Source organism: Hyposmocoma kahamanoa, unplaced genomic scaffold, assembly GCF_003589595.1.
Source record: "Hyposmocoma kahamanoa isolate Upper Pololo Valley unplaced genomic scaffold, ASM358959v1 192, whole genome shotgun sequence".
Taxonomy (NCBI): domain Eukaryota; kingdom Metazoa; phylum Arthropoda; class Insecta; order Lepidoptera; family Cosmopterigidae; genus Hyposmocoma; species Hyposmocoma kahamanoa.
In genome coordinates, this window is record NW_020653719.1 from 4,657,541 (window position 1) to 4,678,888 (window position 21,348).

The window sequence follows — 21,348 nt, forward strand, 5'->3', positions numbered from 1 at the left end:
TATCATTGTTAAAAAAAGAAGCAAAAATACAAAATATAAAAATTCAAAAACAACAATTTGCAATTTGCAATGTAGGTTTAATACTAAATAAATAGATAGGTTTAATAGGGTTGTGCAATACATTACATACTCATACACATGTATTCCATAAACCCCCTTAATATTTTATTTATATTCTATATTAAATATTACATACTAATATAGATATAGAAAATAGGCAGAGGGGTTATGGAAATTATTTTTCTAACCATAAATGTACACAATTTTAACGTATCTGCACAAAAATTGCACGTAAGGGGTAACTTTCTGATTTCCAGTTACACAGGGTACGTCTAATACTACCTAATCTAACCCTCTGTCTGTTGCTAGTAAGACCTGCTATTACTACCCATAGATATAGAAAAAGGGGACATTTGGTATGGGGGCGTGGTTCGTGTCGCCTCGATATGATCATTTTGATGATTTGATTTGATGTGACACGCCTACGAACATCGCCACAGTAACATGACAATCGTTGTACATACAAGATCTCTCGTAAAACGTGAAAATGCCAAGTTGTAGCAATACACCTTGTAAAAATTGGAGTGAAAACAAAAATTTTAAAACCAGTGAGATAACAGACAGATAACGGCTATTTGCATTTTTAGTTACTATTTCTATTATTATTCAGTATTTTCTTTTTGTCTCCATAGAAATTTCTAGACTCAAATATAGTGAAGTTCATTTACGATGACTGATGTTTATCGACAATAAATTTTTACTGAAATGTTTGAATTTCTTACTATGGATCTTTGTAATTAAAGTCCCTAAAATATCGAAGCGAAAAGCATTCACGTTAAATTGATTTCTTTTATTTTATTATTATTACTATTATTACTAAACCTTTTATTTCGAGTAACTTTAACACAACTCAAATTTCGGACAACCGTTTCATGCCAATTTTTATATGTTGCTGTTGCTTGAAGAAAAATGTATGTGTATGATTGTTTTAGATAATTTAGATATTTAAATTACATTATACTCGTAGCTTACACGTAGAGTATTTTTAATTTTTAAGTTTTTCCAATGAGTTCAAAATAAAAGAAGGTTGGGTTGAAGCTGCAGGAAAATCGAAATATTGGTTTTCTTATTACTATTTCTAACTTGGTTTAAATTTCCATAGCAAATGCATTTAAAAATAAAATAAAATAAAAATATAATAATAAAATAAAATCGGCTTTATTTTACATGTGTACGCAAAATAAATTAGAAACAATTATAGAAAATTACATAAATCCTTCATAAAAAAACACCATAATTTAATTTATTAAATTTGTTGATGGTTCGAGTTTACTCTTGACAGTGACAGCTTCACCAACCCGTGGTAACGTATAATGGAAAACTGACACTGGCGACGATCGCCATATTTTTTGTATTATTCTTATAAAACTGACACTGGCCCAAGCCTAGTGGCTGCCATTAAGAAAATAACAATAATTTATATTAATGTATTAATTTAATAATACACCTGTACCAGTGTAGGTACAGTATGAAAAATGGAATATTTTTTTAATATTAAAAACAGCCACATGGTTTGTAACTGTCGATTAGGTAGGACCCCATCAATCGTTGAGTAGCGACAGTTTAAGGTTAAAAGGTTAACAATTGACGGAGCGGTTTCCATCCGCGTCCACCGGTGCTGCTACACAGCAGTTTTATTTCAATACTCACGACCCAGCAAATTTGTGCGGGCACGTAGTCGCCGTGAAAAAGTAGAAAAATGAGTTTCAGCGCCATCTAACGTGTAATAGTTAGCTATTATATACTAGTAGCATTTTTACTAAAACGCCACCTGATGGTGAATGGCTGAATCAGGATGAAAAAATACTGAAATATTGTAATATAACTCTTACTCAAGTGATTGTAAGTTTAATATTGTTAAATTTTAAAATTGTGTTACGTCGTTTTCACGTTTTAAGCCCTACCCAATCAAAATCTTCAAATTATGGTATAATAGAGCGTAAAGTTTGAATTGCACACAAGCTAAAAAGTGGCGACATCGGTATCCGATCTTACATAGCTTCATTACATATTTCCCCTTTTTTCCTATATCTATGTTACTGCCTGTACTTAGAACGTTGTGTTTTGCGAATGTGGTGTTTTGCGAATATGGTGTTTTAAGAATGTAACAACTTGAGAATGTGGTATCTTACGAATATGATATTTTGTGAATATGATATCTTGCGAATATCATGTAAGCGAACATGATATTTTGCGAATAAGATATTCAGCGACAGAGGCGCACAAGCCACCCGTGCTTTCATTGTACGCGATTGTCTTCCGTGAATATCCGCACTAAGTTAAATACTCGATTGAGAGCACTGCGGATTCTACACACGTGGATGGCCCAAAAACTGACTGGATAAAATTCGTATTACGATACACATTTTTCGCTTACTTCTCGCTGTTTATTTCGTCTATGGCTGGGACTTGACTAGCTCGTGCTTTTTAGTGTAACGTTCAAAAACATGGATGAATATTTATCGGTAAGTTATAGTGTTATATTTGTCACTTAGTTTAAGAGAAAAAAATTAAATACATATTATTCAAGTACGAAAATAAAAGACACTATACAGGCTGTACATTTGAAAGTGAAACATACTTATAGAGTGCGTTATATTCCTGATTCTGAACCCAAAGAAATAATAAACTAATGAACTTAAACTTTATAAAAATATACTTTTAATTTTTTTTATCGACTACTACTTGTGAACAACATTAATTATCGAAATCTATACATATCACTATTATTACTCCGACGCAGCGACTGACGGCGGCATGACTATGTACTCTGGTACGGCGGCGAAATACAAAGCACAGGTCGGGGGTGCGGGCGCGGTTTGCAAAGACAGTGCACGCGCGACCTTAGTCTAACGAAGACACGTAAATTATTTGTACTTCCGCTCGCCCGATTGCCGCAAAATGGATATTTATTCCAACGTCGAACTGACTGAGATAGTGCGACTTTACGCAATAAGTAATGACGGTGTGAGGCAAGCTATTGAAATGTACGGAGAAATGTTCCCAAATCGGAGTTTACACGGAGGTGGTGAACAGTGTCGAAGTGTTGCGTGAGATTATCTCAGCATTTTATACTGTGAGACAAAATGTGTTTGTGGTGAACAATTTAAAACACAATTTACTATGCCGTGCGAGACTATGCATTGTAGAAAACGGTGGACATTTTGAACACTTGCTCCGTACCACGTAAGTGTAAATAAACTGTAAATAACTAAAAAAATTAATAATTGTAAATAACTTGATTTCACATTTTTAACTACTCCAAAATCTTCAATTCTTATTGAATGTTAACTAGTTACTAAATCATAAACTTATGTTTTTTAGTACGTAAAACAATTCGATGATAGTTTAAGTAAAAAATAATTAACATAAGCTAAAACGAATCATTTTGATAACAGCTTTTTAAATCATAACATAAATGAGTAGGTGAGTAACTTAGTTTTTATTTTCTAGAGAAAAGAGTTGCTTTTAGTAGGAAGGGAGATGTGAAATCAATGTTATTGTTGCTGTCTCACTCAGCGCTCGCTTGGTAGTATTCCCATTGCACTCGAAATCAAGCGTAAAGGGAATCGTTTTATTCCTATGTACACTCCAAAACACATTTGTTGATTTATTCTTTGTGTATTAAGTTGTAACATGATTTACTATGACATGTATGAATATGTCTCACTTTCAAATATACAGCCTGTATAATAAAATCAATACATTATGTTTTAATTTTTGTAAATAAGAAAAAAACGTAAATTAAGTTTCCGAACGACGACGTCAAACATCGATGAAATTCCGAGGGTAAATTTTTACTTTGTAGTTTGTTGAAAGCACGTCAATAATATTTTAAGAATAATATTGAAAGAAATTATACTTGTAGTGAAAAATAACCTGAGTGTCAACCAATATTTCGGTGGATTTTGTGGGTGTTTAAGTTCATCGCAAAGATTATGGACCATATCTTTGCTAAGCCTTTTCATAAAGTGGATCCATTTCAAACGGATCACTACGATCTCGCAGTTGGCTTCTTGGGATTTTTTCCATATTTTTATCGTGTGAAGCATCACTTTCCAGATACTCAAACATTTCGTATTCATCGCACATGATAAAACGATTGCCTAAAAATATATACTCAAAATTATAATAATTATTATACAATTATACACAAAACAATTCAATAAAAGCTACACCAAGACACAGTAAACTGAATGGTTTATTGCTGTTAGTTTTTGACAGATCAAACGTGAACAAAATGTCAAACTAACGTTTTTAATACTATATTGCCATTAGCGAATTCATCGTTTGTTTTGATGGAGCCGTAACATTTACAAGAAGAAGAAGAAAACAGCCAAACTTCGGGCAGAAGACAGCCTAATGTCACAGGACCGGTGACTGGGTGGTATTACCAGTTCATAATACGAAATTACAAGGCAGTATACGGCGTAAACTGCGTGGCAATAGAAGAGTTCATATTAGGCCCCCTGGACAATTTAAAATGTATCCAAATATCATTCTTGTCGCTCTCATTCTTATCTACTTTTAAGTCAAACAGTTAATTTACGTTAGATGGCGATAACGGTGGTGGTGACGATGATGGTGGCGATGATGATGGTTGTGATGATGATGATGATGACGACGATGATGGTGACTATGATGATATTCGTATGATCGTGATCATGATGATACGAATATCAAGGCGCCTATTTTGCGTAATATATTGACGTACAATAAAGTTTAACAGACATTAACAAACAAAATATTTATTTAGATAGATGGCCTTAGGCTAAGAACTCATGGAGCGGTTTTCACCCGCGCCTGTCGCGGTTTTGGGACGGCGGCCTCCGAAGAATGTAGAAATGTATGCAAAATTTAGTAGCACATTTCACGACGCGTCGCCGCCGCGAGCAGCCGTCTCCGCTGCGGGCGTAAAACGCGTCGTGAAATGTGCTACCAAATTTTGCATATATTCTATATTCTTCGGAAGCCGCGGTCCCGCGACCGCGGCGGGCGCGGGTGGAAACCGCTCCACGAGTTCTTAGTCAAACACGGATGAGAAGGATTTTATTACAAGAGATGAAATCAAAATGTCTGTTACATGTTAAATGTTCTTTTGTGAATCACTAAATGTGTGTTATAATAATAATATCTCATTACCGTGCCGTCTTTATCATTTAGGTATATGCGAAAATCATTCATGTTACCGCAATCTCATTCGTGTGACCTAAAATTACGTTTTTTGTTGTGTTACACTTAAATGTTTTTGTGATTTTATAATTATTGACATTATTTGTACGTTTAAGATCTTAAAACCGAAAGAAAAAAAGGTTTAAGTCTTAAACGGTAATATGACACAAAAAGTGCCATTGAAATTCGGAAAGTGAAATTCACCCGAAAACAATTTAGTTCCCGCAAAACAGTCGAAAATGAGCTCCGATACCGTGGACCGTTCCCGACTATCTTTCAGCAAGATGGCAGAATTATACAACATAAGAACGGCACTTTCACACGCTCCTATTGTCGTCAAGTGACAAAACTATATAGTAAAACTATGTTAAATTTGTACCTAACAAATAATTTTGTATCTTTACTCAACTATTCAGAAGCGGAAATACACCTCATGAAAGATAGTGAAGTGGTATTAAATGAGAACTTTAATTTACCTGCGATTTATGTCTTACTGAACTGGAGTCTTTGATGTCAGCCTTCTTCATGATACATTGCGACACGTAGCGAATGTGATTGTCAAAAGTGCTTGCTTTCTCGTGTAGCAATTCGAATCCAAAACTATAACAGAATGTTTATGATAAAATCCTTTATTGTTTTTGTTTCAACACAAGGAGGTTAAGAAAAAGGGCAATATGAAGGATCTTGGTGCCGTTTTATTTCTTTTTTTGAGAATAGAAACAATTGCTATAATGACAGAGGCGTATCAATCATCATTACTTAAATCTTGCACATCTTGCCACCTGTTTAAAGTAACCGTGTTCTTTGACAAAGAGCTAGTTTGAGCGGATGATATAGGTACTAACGATAAATAGAGTAGCTTTGTGTCATTATTGTATTTCTATTTGTTTAACATTACTGTCTGATAAAAGAATTAAATAAGAAAAAAGCATTGCCACTTACTAAGATTTCGTATAAAGGTCCCCATCGTCGTTAGGTACAAGGGTGATATTCAGGTTTACAACGTCATTGAGACCATTGGGTTTCAGCAGTCTTTCTAACAACTTTTCGTCGCCGTGAGAATGTACCACTGACCCCTGCCCTGTTCTCGATGCGTATTTGGCAGAATGATTGCTGAAATATGGTATTGTAATTTTAGTAATGACACTAAACCTGAATAGTTACTTTTGAAACTTCAAATAATAGTCTACTATCACAAGCTTGAAATTAGTCGTTAATATTCGTGTTGTAAATAGAAAAAAATTGCTTAGAATTTTGCAACATTGCGTGGGGTAGTGTATAATTGAATCCGTTAATAGACTCAGATACTGTGCCCAACAGAGGAATGTTTAGGTTATAGATTTTTGTCTTCTTCTTGGCTAATTAATAACACAGTGATATTCCACGTGGAAACCGTATAATTTTGACTCCAATTAATTACATTTTAAAATGATTACAGTGCTAAATGTGTCCCTACAAATCTGTACATGAGTTGACACGACAGCTCTGCAATGTGTATAGAATACTAAGGGAAATAATAAAGGTTCCGAAAAACAAATGATATTGCAGCGAACTGAAGCTGACTACAATACTAATTAAGTTGCTTTAAAATGAGTTACTGAAAAATTAACACAGAATGTTCCGATAAAACAAATCATATTTAGCAGTCAATCAAGAACTTGATCAAATCACAATTGTAAGAAAACAAAAACTATACATTCTAAATACTTATACTATGTTCATTTCATGTACTCGTGTTGTATTTCCGCATGATGGAATAATTTAACAAGCACCAAGTTTATGAAATGTATATAAATATATAAATGTGTATAAGGTAGTTTTAAAATTTAATTTATTTTCTATAGAAATAGATATCAATAAATTTTGGTAAAACATATATGCAGATTGAGTTGGTAGAGTAGTATTACGTCAGCAAGATTTTTTGGAACTTTCAATAAGTTTTCATTCAGTTGTTTCCATATTTTTATTTGCACAAAGTTTTAAGTAGCTTACATTTTTTATTAACTTTTCTGGGTTTTTCTTACTACCCATCTACTAAATTACGGAGTACCTCTACTTACTAATATACAAACTTCTTCGAAATTTTAATATTACAAGCAAATTTTCAGATACTAATAATGTGCTACACAACTACACCCAATAGTCTTGTTTCAAACTAGGGACTTCCGTAAACTATGAGTACCGTAACAACAAATTCAGTCAAGGACACTACCCAGAACGCACAGACGGAAATCAATTTTGAAAAGTTAATTTCCATTTTGGTGCTACCAGGACTCGAACCCGAGAACACTTCATCCATCGCACACATTGCAAAACATTGAGCCATTGAGGTCATCAATAGAGGTATGTATACAATTTTTTTCTGATCAATTGAACAGTAACTTAATTAACAGACATTTTGAATCCCAAGAACAGTACAAATAAACTCGTACAATGGCCAATAGATATGACGATAAGTGCTTAGAGACGAGATAAGGACAACTATATCAGCATGAGGTATATACTCACACAGATGGCGAATAAGTGACTGGACAAAGTTCATTTTGTACAGGAATCACGTCTGCCTCCACTTTTACTCTCTGTAGAATCCAAAATAATACGCATGAATGTACAATATCCATTCGCCGTAATATACCTAATACTACGAAGAACACAGACTTAGAAATATCTCAAAAATATTGTACATTTTTTCACAAATATACGTGAAAAAAATGCAATCCTGCGTTATTTTAAAATCGTGCAATCAATTCTGAGAAACTAAGTTAGGAATATGCGTATATGGCGTATATTTCAGATTTAAAAACAGTTCTACTTTACATGCCCATATTCCATAGAGATAAAGCTAAAACATACAAAACTCTCAATTCTGTTTGCATGGTAGAAATTTATGATTTATACAATATTTTTATGCGGCTTAAAACAAAAATCTCGAAAATTTGAAACTTGTACTATGCTCTAAACTTAGAACTAACTAAACGGCCACAACGCGTTCTTTGATATAGTAAGTTAACAACCTAGCCTACGAATGTGATATTAAATACAACTACACATATTATGTGAATTATATGTACAGTAAATGCACAAAATAATAGTTCCCTTGGTAAGTAAATATATGCAACTGTATGTATATCGACTCAACCGTAGAACAAAGATCTATGTGCAAGACTACTTGTTCTCAGGACATAGTACATTTCGTTTATTCTTCTTCGCTGTGGATATCAGATCGACCTTTGTTCAATTTTATATTTCCGAAACGAAATAAGATATATAAATTCTCAAAACACCTACATAGGCCTTAGTTTCAATAACGAAATTATTCTCGTGACGTACTTATTCTCTTTTCGCTATACAATCACATATCGGACTCTGTTCTTCAGATGAGTCAATACGGTAGCAACTGGTATGTAATAATTAGAAGCAGCTTTTATATCTCCAGTTTGATTTCACTAAGTGCTATTTCTTGTTTACTAAAGCTAAACTTATAGAAAATGTCCAAGTGGCTGTAACTCAACGGAAACTGAGCAAAATAACTTAAAATAACTAACCTAAACACTCTTACGTTTAGCTATATTGAAGGTCCATTTTGAAGATCGAGTTGATGGCTGCAGACGAGTATGGATCTAGTCATGACTTTAAGCCAACATGAACCAGAAGCAAACTCGCCCACAAATATCATCAAGTCAAACAATGTTGTTGTACTACAGTTCTTGAGTCCATGAAGCCAAAACCATTGTCTACAATTTTATGACATAACAACACATAATGCATATTATTGAAGAAAACACATGAGATCAAATTTTTTCATTAGATAAAATTTTAAAATATTTATTTTTATTCACAACAAATCTTTTAGGTATTCCTAAATGCTGTAAATTTCAGTATTAGTCAATAAGTTTCATTTAACACACATGTAAAATATCTTATAGCATATTTTTAAGGCAGTTAATTTTTGAACTAAGTGAATGTTTATCAAGTATACTATACATACTCCAAAAGTGACCATTAATATCCCATCTAATATAAACTCATCTTTAAATTGGATTCTGTCAGCACAGTCAGTTTCGACATCAAGATGTTCATAGAACACAGACTTACAAAATCCATCCCTAAGGTACCTCAACCTGCAATCTATTATCATATTTCTTTACATTAGACAGCATCACCACATTGCTCTGATTGTAAGTAAATAACTAAAGCACTTGTGTTATGTAAATTAGAAACATCGATGGTACCACAAACACCCAGACCCTGAGACAATATAGAAAAGTTACTTTTCTTCCTACATTGACCCAGATGGGGATTGAACTTCAGAAATGGCGACACTATGGAAGCCAGCATGCATGCCGCTCGACCACAGAGGTTGTCAAACCTGTGATTAATACATATTATATATAGTGGGCTAAATTAGTAAACCTCATACCTCCAATAATGTGAACTTTTGAGTAGACACAATTAAATTTGATTTTGTTCAAAAATGGAGTTACAATGTTTTAAAATTTAGCTGATATATTATTTAGATGGTCACACTATGATATCAGCAGGATTAAATTAGTAACATTGTTAGCTGACTCTTTGAAATTCAGAATATTGAAAGACTGTTTTGCATTTAGTGGTTAAATATTTAGCATAAAAATAACTACATAATGTGAAAAATCCTTGACTTTGTCATCCTTGTCTTCAAAGAATGTTATACAATCACTCAATGAGTGTAGATCTAGTCACAGGATGTGCACTGTGCATCTAGACATACACTCATCAAGTGCAAGTATAAGTATTTTGCTTCTCCGTTCAAAACAATCTCTTCACACTTTTCTCACTTCACTCTTCAGTGTCATGCTTTTATTACCTGCTGTTTGGATTGCATTACACAACATACCTATTTTTCTTTTTTAATGAATGGGGCAAAAATAACCGACATAAAAAAGTTCACACTCACCTTTGCATTTGCAGTCATATAATTCGACAGTACATCGTTCTCTGGCCTGTTAATTAAGGAATGTTACAAACAAACAATACAAAAAATAACCTAGAAAATTCTCAAAACAACTACCTATCCATTTATTAACTTAAAAACACACAATACTCATTACTTACAAGCAGACTTTTTTAGGAAACAGTAGCAACCTTGCATTTTACGAAAATCATGATAAGCGGTCAGAAAACAGTAGAACACGTGGAACATTCGTTTAAAAGGATACTGTGCCGAAATAGGCGCTCCATACACCATCAAAGTCGAGCCGGTGCTCGATCGGGCGGCTTCTTTAGTAGGCGCGTTGAGATAGTTCGGAGCCCGCTTGGAAAATTCCTTCCTCGCAAACACATCCAAGTTCTCCATAGTCGGCGCCGCGCCATTTAAATGGTTTAAACTGAATGCCATCCATTGTTCTGTTAGACTTTCAGCATCAATGTCGTACTCATCGCACAAACTTACACCTTTGAAAAGTAACAAATTCAACAGTGAAACAACCTTGAAACATACAATTTACGGGCAAAGTTTGTCGACAACTCAGCGAGACTGATCGAATTATGCTCGTAAAAAACTCAATTGCTTTCGGTAAATAAACACTTACATTTCGCAAGAACTTCATCTTGCACTTCAATACCCAAAAATTGAAACTGCTCAGTCACCAACCTCTCGGAAGCCATTTTCTGTAAAATTGAAGAAACAACGAATAGGAAGCAAAAGACCGCCAATCAAAAAGTTTGCGTCAGAAAAGTTTCGTTTGAAGTGACCATGCGTGTTTTGGAAAATTGGCTAAATTGTATGAAATAAAAAAATGTAATATCAAATTGTGACTCATCTGATTGACTTCGTTATTTAAAAAATAAATGATACATAATTATGACATTTACGTTTATGTCCTCTAATAAATAGTACATTGTACATTCGAGATTGTGAACTGCTGAAAAAATGCCATTTATTTGAATCGTACTAAATCAAAACTGCAGGAAACAATATTACAAGAGCAACTCTAAATCGAAATCATAGACAAGTTTCTTTTTATTTTTTATTTTTTTGATACTGTTTTTTTCCATTGAAAAAGGCAAAGGCACTAATGCGCCACACAGCCAAAACTGAGAGTAATTTTCTTTCTTGTTTGTATCCTATTACAAAAATTAAATGTCTTCGATAGTGCTTCTTACGAAATAATATAAAATTGGATAACATTCTTGTTTTTCAGGAGATCTGGTAAAGACAGCGGAATGTTTTCAGGTTTTTTTTTGTTTATAGTTCAAGAAGGTTATCGGTGAGGATTATTCTAGCGATAGAAAAATGTGGGCAATCGAAAAATATATGATGCAAGGATTGGTTGGAGTACTTACAGTGAGCGCACGACGGGGCGCCAGACATGATCTCCTCATGTGCATTCTATGTGCATTCATTGAAACGTCCATGACTAAGACGTAATCTGCAAATAGTTGTACAGAACTTTCTATGAATATATCTTCTTTTCACAAACCACGGCTGTTTAATTTCAGAGTTTATACCTTGATACCAAGTGCCTTTTGTTAACAAAGTCTCCTGCCAATGTTGCATCCATTTTTAAGTACTTAACTCATAATTCTCATATTTTAATTTTGTATTTTTTCAAGTTTATCAACTAATGTTTTATCTGACGCAAAACAAAACGACACATATTAAAAATGACTTCTGACCAATCATTTGTAGAGAAAAAGTAACATTTTGAGATCAGCGCCCCACTGTGTACCTACCATATTTTTTTCCCATCCTCTAAGGTATCTACCAACAAGGGCTTTTAAAATATTGGTAGCTCTAAGTGCTATTTCTATTAAAATATCGACATATTTTAATAGAAATAGCACTTCCTCGTAAAATTTTCTTGAAAAATCACTCCTAAGAATTTTGCAGAAGCAACTACAGGTAATTTTTTGACTATCATAATATAAGTCGAAACCTGCCTCCGTAGTAAGGCTACGCATGATAGTCGCGACCCGCGCGATATATTGAAATAAGCGCGCGCTATTGGCTGTCTCAATCAGATCTAATTTAGATAGCCTCAACGGGCGCTTATTTCAATTTTATTGAAAACTATAACTTTGCTCTTATTCGGACTAACTTCTCAGGTAATTGCAATAACTACGCAACTTTATAAGAATATTGTTTAATTTAGATTTCAATTCAGAAAGAGGGGCCCCTTTGTATAAATAGCTAGGTCGTTGGCGAATTGCAGATTGTTAACTGTCGGGTCAGATCCTAAAATTTCGTTTAGTTTATTGATATATAATATGTACATTAAAGGACTTAAGATACCGCATTGACATACACCTTTATGAGATAAACGAGGACCGTCTAACTTATTACTATTTATTTTAACGAAGACTTGGCGTTCATTTAAAAACTTGTAAAGCCTACTGACCATTTTATATGGAATTCATAGGAATTCCAGAGGACAGGGTTGTTGCTAACACAGAAAGATTAATGTTATTGAATGGACCAACTATGTCGAAAAATATACAAACTATATAGAAATTGATTATCACTTAGGCTTTTTCAATACCTATCTACATAAAGACATCCAACACTCTCACGAGCCGAACGTCCCCACCTGGAACTGAAATTGATTATTCGGTAAAAGATAATTACTCTCAATATAAAATTCCAAACGTTGTTTTAACAATTGTTCAAATATTTTACCTACACAAGAAGTTAAAGCTATTGGACGATAAGAATCAGGGTTATTTTTGTTTTTATCGGGTTTTGATACGGAAATCAAGCAGTCGTTCGACTGGAATGATATTGTTTAACCAGAGATCATTCAGAATTACTAAAAGTTTATTCAAATGACGACAATTTCTTTTTATATTTTATAAGATTTAAAATCTAAACCACAAGACGTATCTTTTCTAGACTTGATGGCTGAATTCAATTCAGCCAAACGGAAAGGTTATTAAATAAGAATTGTAATCATTAAGACACGAATGAGATTGTGACGATATTAAGGGTGGCTCTACATAATCAGGAGTATAATTCTTAGGGAAATCATTTAGCCAGGCATATTCATCATGTTGACCAGATTGAGAAGCAAAACATTTGTTAAATTTTCGTATCGTTTGCCATATCCTAGACATACCTAGGTGATAATCTATTCAAGTCAGAACAGAACAGTTTGCAACTTTCATTACTTTCCTTTTTAATTACCTACCAGTTTCTTTACAGTCTGTAATTTCTTAAAATTTAAGCAATTTATGTAACATATAAGCATACACGCATACATACAGCCTTACTATTTTGCACAGCCCTTGCTACATCTTTCTATCCATCAGGGAACAGAAAGATATTGGCAAAGTTTTAAATGAGACCTACCAACGTCATTATCATTTTGATTTTGTGGATTAATGTTGTTTACATTGTGAATTTTCCTTTGATTTAGCCTGTTAGGAACTGAATTTCTTATAGCTGATAAAATTAAATTACAAAAGTCCTTATATGAATTTTGTCGATTGTCAGATACTAAGTACTGATTTAACATTTCTTTACAAGCTTACAATAATGTTCCCTATTTACTAAACGTAAGTTTGTATGAGAAGGTAAGTCAAGTGGTTATGAAAAGTGTGGAATCTGTGTAGGTATTAGATAAACATAACTGTATAGTTGTTAATGTGGGTAAATGATAACTACCTAGAGAGTCGTTATTGACACGCCATAGGCAATTCGATGCTATATTGGAGCTAACCATTGTTAAGTCTAAATATCAGTACCTACCTACAGTAGTTGCTAGCGCACTATTCAATAATTTAATTTTATCCAAAAACTCTAATATAGCTCTTCCACGAGGATCCGTGGAATTGCAGCCCCAAAAGGAGTGATATGCATTAAAATCACCAGCTGTATAAACTGGTTTTGGTAAATTATGGACTAGGCTAGTAAATTTTTTAATATGGAATCTTGGAGTGTTACTGATACTATTGTTATAAATTTGCCATTAATTTTTACCTTTACTGCTAAATTTTGTAATTAATTATCAAATCTTTTTATTTATTACAATGGAACAATTTTCAGAGCCTGTTGTATTAATTGCTTCATCTCGACATAATTTTTACTTTTCTCCAGTTCTGCATGCAAGCTTAATATGGTAATAATGAGTAGAATAATAGTATATTATATGTAATAATATTATAACATTCTTGGCTTTTATATTTCTTTATTTTAAATTTTTGGAAAAAATAAGTCGCTCATATTTTTGGTAATAAATTCTCAGGTGTATTCAGTTTATTCTCTTTGTGAGTCCTTAATTAAAATTACCTTATTAAATTATTATGTAGATGTATTTAACTTAAATATTTATAATACAGTAATAATAATAGAATGACATCACATAACTACTACATCTATATAAATAAATTATTTTTTAAGCTAAGTTCTTTGGACATGTATGTGAAACTTGCAAGATGGCATTGACTGGACTTCTGCAGTAACAACACTGTTAATACATAGGTTGGCCAGACCTCCTCTAATCAGACCGCAAGTGTATGCCACATACTGAAAAGAAAAAAAAAAGATTAGATAATCTATAACAATAAATGGATAAGTCATTATTATTATAAGTCTATTGTGAATCACTGTATGTCATACATTATATAAATTGAATTGTCTATCTCATAGAATAAAAACAGTTTTCACCTAAATCTATGCAGAAGAATTTGACGGTATTCAGTACTATATAATAAAGTTGACTACAGAGATGCTAAAGAATGCTTCAGTATTTTACCTATTCAGTAAGATTCTTATCCGTCCATACCAACAATATCTACATTTTGGTCTGCACCTTACTTACATTTTTGAATATGAAGGCTATTTTGACAATGGTTTTCTCATAAAGTGGACTTACATTAATAGTGAGATGAGAAATTTAGTTTTCAGTTGATGTCTAAAAAACCTTTGAGATTCACATACTTTGACATACGCAATAAAATACAAGGTAAAGTACCCTTCATTACAACTTACTCTTGGAGCATATTCCAAGTACTGATGGCCATTGGAGAAATTTGTAAGGAAACGGAAAGCATTATCTTGTAACACATAGACACCCTGGTGGTTAGTACGCAAATTGTCTATCTGTTTTTTGTAAATACATGTCCAAAAGTCTGTACAAATAAACTTCATAGTATCCAACTCGTCTTTGAATCTTGGCCATTCTCTTGTTAGTCTTTCCATTATTTTGTACCCAGCCGAAAACCCAATGTACTCAACTACTGAGAGATCTACTTCCTGAAATTAACAGTACTATTAATACGGTCTAGAAGTATTACAAATAATAAATACACATACGTAACGATGATAATGATTTACATACCTTTTTTTCATTATTATCTTTCGATTGTTCTAGTGAATAGTTAATGATTTCGGAGTGCAATAAGTCAAAAAGTATGTCGTCGGCCATTGTAAGCACGTTTGTATACAAATTGAACTTAATTTCCCTGAAAAATGTTACATTCAAACAAATCTTTCGCTCGAAAAATACTCTTCTTTCCCTCGCCCTGGTAAGAAGTTCTATTTTTCACTCAACACAAATGACGTTTTCGATAAATTCTCTATTACTAATCTTCATAGATTTTAATTGACGGTGCCCCAATGATCTTGTAATGCTTTCTGATTTTTGCATTTGCCACTTTTGCCAGTATGGAGTTTTTCGCTTAGCAATTTTAGAGGCTTCTTCAGGATTCTAATGTCTACTCAGCGAGTAAGTGATTGTGAATATACCATAAATGCTAAAAAAATTGTTTGCTTTACAGTTTGCACTACTTTGCACGTAGTGGGGGCAAAAAAGCGCAGTACATTTTTTTTTTAATACGTTGACTTGTCGTAAAATGTTGCCAGTTCAACAAAGATATTTCTAGTGTAGGCAGTAATCTGTTACTGTTAAAATATGTTTACAGTGTTTGGCTTGATTATTGGTGAACAAATAATACTTTAATTTGTATTATCGATCATCTAAATTATGTTAAATAAACGAAACTAAAATTATTTAGGAGGATTTAAATTATTTCAGTATTACGCAGTAGAATGTTAAATTTTTTAGGCAACACTATAGATAATTTTGGTAGGTAAAATTTAAATGAAATTAATAAATAAATAAAGATGGCGAAATCGCAGATGTTGGGTGTAGTTCTCTGTGGTACGATGTGTTTTGCAGATAGAAGTTCTGACTAGAATTCACAAGTGAGTGCGTTTAATGAAGCTTCCGTAAACAGAAAATTTGTGTTGCTGTAATATTTCAACCGTGAGTGCAATTTTAGACAATTTCAATGGAAGTAAATAATGCAGAAATAAAAGATGGCGAATCGACGCATCCTCCTCTTGCGAAAACGCCATCTATCGTCGATGCTCCGAATCGTGCATTCGACGGAAATGCAAAAACACCGGATGCTAAAAAGAAGAGGAGACGAGGGAAACCCAAACGTAAGATTATGAAACCGTACACGAAAATACCATGGCAAGATCGAAGGAAAAACGATAAAACTAAAAGAAATAACAGATTCCGTAAAATCGTATTGGCTAAAACGCATGCCCCTTTCAATAACAACCAGTTTTTGATGGAGATACATAAGCCTGAGCCAGAGAATAAATTTACTTTACAAACACCTTCGGCTCGCACACGAGACTCCAGTTTCAGTATGGATTCCGAAGAAAATTACTTTTTCTCTTTACCAGAGGATGAAGAAGAATATTTGACTAAAGAATTTTCCAGTGTTTACGAGGATGCTCAGAGTGAAAGACTGTCAGGTATGTCTAAAAATGATCTTATTCAAGAATATCTTTTGCTTGAAGCGAAATATGAGAATCTCATTAAAAGGACAGAAAGAGCTAAACCCAGGTATGTAGAGGATGACAAGGACACTACTGTGACAGAGAAGGATACATCAGTCACAGATAGGGACAGTATGATTACTGATAAGGACACATCTGCCAACTCGGTGGAGTCAAGTGCAGTAGGTGACACTTCAATTGATGAAATAATGCAGAAAATGAAGGAACAAGCAGATCAAATCCAGGAATTACAATTAGCCAATGAAAAGCTAAGACTTGAAAATGAAAGTCTTCGACAAAGGACTCAAGATTCTTCTAGTGAGGACTCTGAGAGTGATAGCTCCTCTACTTCAGTGAGCAGCAGTAGCAGTTCCAGCAGAAGCAAGAGTCCTATGTCTGACGTAGTGCCTGAGACCAATGGAGAAATTCCAGAAAATCCCAATGAGCAAAATGGCATAGCAGATGAAACAGAAAACCCTTATGCCATTGTCAATGGGTTCCACAGCCCTGGTGAATAATTTGAGGCTAAAAATACAGGCTTTAAGCCAATTTCTTAAAAAAATATTTTGATTCTTGAAGATTTTATTTTTAACAGTATTTAAACTATAGAATATAATCACGGCTAAAACTGGGATTATAAATTATTAATACATTACATTTTTGTTTTATATTGTTGTCTTCGCTATTGTCTTCAAGCACTTGATGCAAGTTATGCATTTAGTTACTTGCCTATGTTTGCTTATTTCAAGTGTCCTGTTATTGTACAAATTTTGACACTGTGGGAATGTAATTGTGAGATCTCAATGTTAGATTTAGTGAAAAAATTCTGTGATATCCTTGTGGATATTTTCTCAGTAGTATTGTTAATAAGTGTACTAAAATGTACTAATTATTCCAGATATAGATCTCACTTTTATGTTTATACAGTGGGTTAATGTATGTCTAGTTTTAAGAAAAAATGTATGAAGAGTTATTATATGTATGTATTGTAGCCCTTTAGACATAAATATTTTAATGTTATTGTTGGTTGTTAAGGATGAGGTGTTTACATTTTTTTAAATGAGTTTTAAACCAAATTGAATGTGTCAAGTAGATTTGTAGATATAAATTAAAATAAGTTAGAAGTATCATGGAGCATGTTTTAACAGGGAGTTTATAAAATGAAGAGATGAGAAGGTAAATTTTGATTGAAATTGATGTGGAATATATCTGCAAGATTTAAGTACATTCTTATAAATCTTTACTCAATTACGTTTAATTATTGTAACTTCTTATCTCTTGGTCTTGAATTGATTGTGCCAAAAAGGAGTGACCTATTTGATAGTGTGACATCACAAAAAGTTAACATTGATGGAGATAAGTGTGTTGTTCCACATGTTGATAGGGTATTTCATAATATTGCGAAAATAAATGTAGAATTGGTCACTTCAAAATGGTCACATTTATTACATTTTACATTCATAATAATGCCAGGAAATTTCTATTTAAGTTAGTTGATAAACTTACAAGGGTTGAAACACCATGAGTTAATATTTTTAATGAAATGTCATCAATAAATAAAATTTATTGAATAAGTACATACTCCAGTGTGTTTTAGCCCAGAGTCATTTTATTATATTTTTAGTGCTCATTATGAACCTATAATTACATGGATCACATAGTAACAAAGTTTTTCTATTCATTCCTTCTTTTTGACTTTGGATTTCGGTGCATTTGGGTTTTCACCTTTATAAAATTGTGTAAGTAAATTCATGGCTTCGTCAGCTAGTATGTTTCCTGTGAGCTTGTATTTGTATTCATAGAAATTACTAACATTTAAGACAGTGTTACCTCCAAACCTGTCATTCCCACAGCCATAAACTACTTCTTTAACAGAGAGATTGTGCAATGCTGCTGCACACATTATGCATGGTTCAACAGTGACATATACACTGGTTTCCTGGAAGTAACTGTGGTAATCAATGTTTTTAGTTTTACAGTAATCTAGGATGAAGTCAATGCAGTTCATTTCTGCGTGTCTCGTTGGATTGTGTGTGAAGTTTACACTGTTCCTTGAAAAAGCAACGATGGTGCCATTAACAACGAATACGCATCCAACAGGCACTTCTTGTGCAGCTAAAGCTTCAGATGCCAGTTCAAGTGCCTTATACATAAACTCAGCCATTATCGTTGTTTTCGTAATTACAAATTGCGTTGAATTTTATCTTATCGCATTAATCCATTTATCCATCAGCATAATAAACAATAATAATTATAAAGTAGTATTCGTAGAGCAACTTGCTAAATCAATAACGTAGGGAAAGATTTTGACTTTTTAACGTAATAAAACTATAAGATACAAAATGTAGAATAGGGAATTTGAGGTTAATTAACAACCTTAATACAAAGCAACATCACAACCACAGAATAAACTCGTACAACACAAATTAAAAACGCAACAAGCTAGTGACAGCTCTCGCAGTTTTGCGTATTGTCGTTTCTTTTTTACCAACTGAACTTGCTATCATGTATCCTGCTGTCAAAAGAGGGTGTTCCGTTCCACGTGTATTGTCCCACTATTCAAAAAGATTATAAAAATAATCTTATCTAATGTAGGTTCAGAAGAAAATATTTATGTATCTCCTACTCATGATGACGTGGACGTAATAAATAAAATAAAAAGAAATTCAGATATTTATAATTTCTTGATAAAAAAATCACTTATTATAAAAGAACATATTAAAACTTATAACTATGTACCAAAAATTTAAATCAGTATAAACTGAACCATAATGGAATAATAAAATCACATTTATTCCTAATCTCTATTTCATTCGTTGGTATTACTGTAATACTGCAAGAGATCCAGTTTTTTAAGGCACTCAACTGCTTTCTTATTCCAGTCATTGTTGTTCACTGATCTAGGGCTGGGGTGGGGCAAATACAAAATCTGAAATAAAAAATATCCTGATTCCTAAGTTGCAATTCCTTTCTAACAACTTTAAGATAAATGTTAGTACACTATGGGACATATAGTACAAACAAGTTGAGTTGGTGTAATGTAAAATGTATGATTGATAGCAAATCTGATTAGTAAGAACTTAATGTTTTAATTTATATACATATATACCATTCTTGAAAACATCGAGTATATAACCAGCTTGAAAACAACATTTATAATTTAAATTCTTTATAAATTAATAAATGTAATAATATTTACATTGTAATCATAAGAAGGAAGTAAATAATAATAATAATAATAACGCACACATTCAACATAGCCCCGCACTAGGGAAACCCTGTGTCACGGGTGCCATGGACACACACATAGACAACCACAAATTACACCCAAACTCACGAGAGAAATAATTGTAGGCCATACAACTATTTCTCCCGGCCCGGGAATCGAACCTGGGACCTCTGAGTGGCAGTCCGGCATGGTAACCGTTCGGCCACGGAGGCAGTTAAAAAATGAAGGTATAGGGCAGAAAAGACGAAAATAGAAGAGTTATGGGAGTATTTTTTGAAACCCTGTTTGAAGGGATTGTCAAATAGGACTTATAATAAATATAATAATTTATCATACCTCAATATTGCTTGAAGGCAGATACTTCTTTATAGCTTTCCGAGCTCTGGTTTCACAGAATTTTCCCACAGCCACTATGGTCTTTACATCATACAGGTCCAGTACTTTTGTGAAGAAAGGGTCACATATGCTATATAATTTTTCCACTTGTGAGGGCTGGAAAGAAACAAGTTGCTAAAAAATTAGAGGATTGTAATCACGGAATAGTGTATTGTTTCTGAATCATCTATATGAGAGCTTTATTGAAACTGAACTATTATGACAAAATGAAAATTGATGTAGCCTTCCATAAAGAGTTATTGTGATTAAAATTATTGCATTAAAAGAAAACAAAAGCACAGCATAGGACTATAAATTATTATTGTGGTATGGTGTAACTGGCTACTGTTCAAAAAGTATTATTATAGATCATTGCTGACTTAGATAAATCAGTCATATGAATGTACCTTAAGATCTCCGGGGGTAACATTACAGCCATTTTTTTTCATCCACTGTTGTGGCAGGTAGTTGTACACAAAACTAGTCTTGAAAAAGTTTTCAGGTGACCCACATATGTCTTTGAATAAACCCCAGAATCTTTTGCCACTTTGCTGTGAACAATAAATATACCCAAATGTTTACATAAACAAATTTATATAGGTATATAACATTCATTTAGGATAATTATGTACAGAGGGTAGCACATCAAGTATCATTGCACTGGAGATGGCATTTGAACATAAGCATATAGGTCTGCTGTTGACTGTACATGTGCTGATTACATTAGCATGCATACTATATT

General features: G+C 33.2%; 5 protein-coding genes across 5 annotated transcripts in view; 1 reads left to right on the forward strand and 4 right to left on the reverse strand.

The window, feature by feature from the left end:
- Positions 1-11,571, reverse strand: part of LOC113226660 (DNA polymerase alpha subunit B) — a 21,418-nt gene extending 9,847 nt beyond the window's left edge. The window contains exons 1-8 of the mRNA XM_026459381.1: positions 11,557-11,571; positions 10,803-10,881; positions 10,431-10,665; positions 10,169-10,214; positions 7,741-7,811; positions 6,175-6,345; positions 5,709-5,832; positions 3,940-4,166 (exon numbers count right to left, since the gene is read on the reverse strand). Of these exons, the coding sequence (XP_026315166.1) occupies positions 3,940-4,166; positions 5,709-5,832; positions 6,175-6,345; positions 7,741-7,811; positions 10,169-10,214; positions 10,431-10,665; positions 10,803-10,878 (950 nt within the window). The 5' untranslated portion in view covers positions 10,879-10,881; positions 11,557-11,571. The remainder of the gene's footprint in view (positions 1-3,939; positions 4,167-5,708; positions 5,833-6,174; positions 6,346-7,740; positions 7,812-10,168; positions 10,215-10,430; positions 10,666-10,802; positions 10,882-11,556) is intronic.
- A 2,872-nt stretch (positions 11,572-14,443) lies between these two features.
- Positions 14,444-15,831, reverse strand: LOC113226618 (trafficking protein particle complex subunit 6B). The gene is made up of 3 exons (XM_026459319.1): positions 15,549-15,831; positions 15,200-15,463; positions 14,444-14,734 (listed from the first exon to the last, which is right to left on the reverse strand). Exons 1-3 carry the CDS (start codon positions 15,633-15,635, stop codon positions 14,609-14,611), a joined length of 477 nt encoding a protein of 158 aa, XP_026315104.1. The 5' UTR covers positions 15,636-15,831; the 3' UTR covers positions 14,444-14,608.
- A 566-nt stretch (positions 15,832-16,397) lies between these two features.
- On the forward strand, positions 16,398-18,473 carry LOC113226486 (dentin matrix acidic phosphoprotein 1). Its single transcript, XM_026459118.1, has one exon. It carries the CDS (start codon positions 16,501-16,503, stop codon positions 17,518-17,520), a length of 1,020 nt encoding a protein of 339 aa, XP_026314903.1. The 5' UTR covers positions 16,398-16,500; the 3' UTR covers positions 17,521-18,473.
- On the reverse strand, positions 18,473-19,528 carry LOC113226487 (tRNA-specific adenosine deaminase 2). Its single transcript, XM_026459119.1, has one exon. The coding sequence runs from the start codon at positions 19,164-19,166 to the stop codon at positions 18,681-18,683; it is 486 nt and encodes a 161-aa protein (XP_026314904.1). The 5' UTR covers positions 19,167-19,528; the 3' UTR covers positions 18,473-18,680.
- Positions 19,529-19,631: 103 nt separating this feature from the next.
- On the reverse strand, positions 19,632-21,179 carry LOC113226488 (single-strand selective monofunctional uracil DNA glycosylase). The gene is made up of 3 exons (XM_026459120.1): positions 21,014-21,179; positions 20,568-20,723; positions 19,632-19,931 (listed from the first exon to the last, which is right to left on the reverse strand). Exons 1-3 carry the CDS (start codon positions 21,053-21,055, stop codon positions 19,812-19,814), a joined length of 318 nt encoding a protein of 105 aa, XP_026314905.1. The 5' UTR covers positions 21,056-21,179; the 3' UTR covers positions 19,632-19,811.
- Between the last annotated feature and the right edge of the window lie 169 nt (positions 21,180-21,348).